Source organism: Aplysia californica, unplaced genomic scaffold (genome assembly GCF_000002075.1).
Source record: "Aplysia californica isolate F4 #8 unplaced genomic scaffold, AplCal3.0 scaffold00346, whole genome shotgun sequence".
NCBI classification, from domain to species: domain Eukaryota; kingdom Metazoa; phylum Mollusca; class Gastropoda; order Aplysiida; family Aplysiidae; genus Aplysia; species Aplysia californica.
Genome location: NW_004797616.1, coordinates 356,191 through 357,536, shown reverse-complemented (window position 1 = coordinate 357,536; position 1,346 = coordinate 356,191). Strand labels below are relative to the sequence as shown.

The window sequence follows — 1,346 nt, the reverse complement described above, 5'->3', positions numbered from 1 at the left end:
ATCATCATTATCATCATCATTGTCAATATCATCATCATCATCATCATTATCATCATCATTGTCAATATCATCATCATCATCATCATTATCATCATCATTATCAATATCATCATCATTATCATCATCATTGTCAATATCATCATCATCATCATCATCATCATCATCATCATCATCATCATCATCATTGTCAATATGATCTTTAGTATAGTAATTTCCCTCCCTTTAGACTGTAACTTCAAACTTTGGTTCTCCTGCGTATCTTCTTCAGATTCAGTAAGGTTTTTGTCATTAGATGCTGGCATTTTTGTGTATGTTTTTGACCAAAATCTGAAAAATAATAGACCAAACTGGAAAGGATAGAACTGTAAAATTATGTCATTGATGTCATGTAGTCAGAAAATGTCAGTGAGAATTTTCGTCTCCACAGGTGCGTGTTTTGGCAAAGGACGGTGGGACGCCCTCCTTGACAGCTACAGCTGTTGTGAATCTATTTGTGGCACGTAACCTGCAGGATCCAGAATTCCTTCAGCAGAACTACACGTTCACCATCTTTGAGACTCAGAGTCTTGGAGTTAGCTTCAGTCAGATCAACGCCAGGGACCCGGACGTTACGGTAGGATTCTTTCTTCTAGACACATGTTTTGTTTTCTACAAGTTGTCTTGGTCGCACAATATGTCAGATTTAGATTTCTTTACCACGACTTCTGCATCAAAGTTCTTTTTGACAATTTGCGAAACAGGTCTCTTTTATCGGAATTTCATTCCTTAGATGAAGAACCATCAAAATAGTTTCACTTTTTACCTTTAATGACCAATTTATTGATGTTTTCATTATTTTTAGATATAGTACCAAAAAATGGCCCCGGTATAGTGGGGTTACCCCCCTCGGAGATAAAGAGTTAAAGAGTTAACCCACTTGCAGGTCATGTATTTCTGCTGTGTGTCTACCGTATCCTGAAAGAGTTAACCCATTTACGTCAAGTATTTCTGCTGTGTCAAATGTATATTTAAAGAGTTAACCCACTTACAGGTCATCCATTTCTGCTCTGTGTCCACAGTCACCCAACAATGCCCTCAGCTTCTCTCTGATTGATGACGACTTCACTCGAGAGTTCTTTGCCGTTGACGAGGACAACGGTTTCTTCTTTGTGAAGAAGTCTCTCGCGCTTACTTCTCTCAACTCATTCAATGTAAGAATGCCACTGAGCTAAATTATACGCTTTGGTTTTGGGAAGGATTTATTTTCAAACTGGGAGGGAGGGGTTGAGTGATTGGTGGGTGTTTTCATTTCTTCTTCTTCTTCTTCTTCTCCTCCTCCTCCTCCTCCTCCTCCTCCTCCTCCTCCT

At 39.1% G+C, this 1,346-nt stretch overlaps 1 protein-coding gene across 1 annotated transcript in view; it reads left to right on the top strand.

Annotated features, from left to right (window-relative positions):
• The window catches only part of LOC101859258 (protocadherin Fat 4), a gene marked incomplete at its 5' end in the record, with an annotated part of 115,844 nt that overhangs the window by 70,450 nt on the left and 44,048 nt on the right, over positions 1-1,346 (top strand). The window contains 2 exons of the mRNA XM_035970948.1: positions 428-613; positions 1,059-1,190. Of these exons, the coding sequence (XP_035826841.1) occupies positions 428-613; positions 1,059-1,190 (318 nt within the window). The remainder of the gene's footprint in view (positions 1-427; positions 614-1,058; positions 1,191-1,346) is intronic.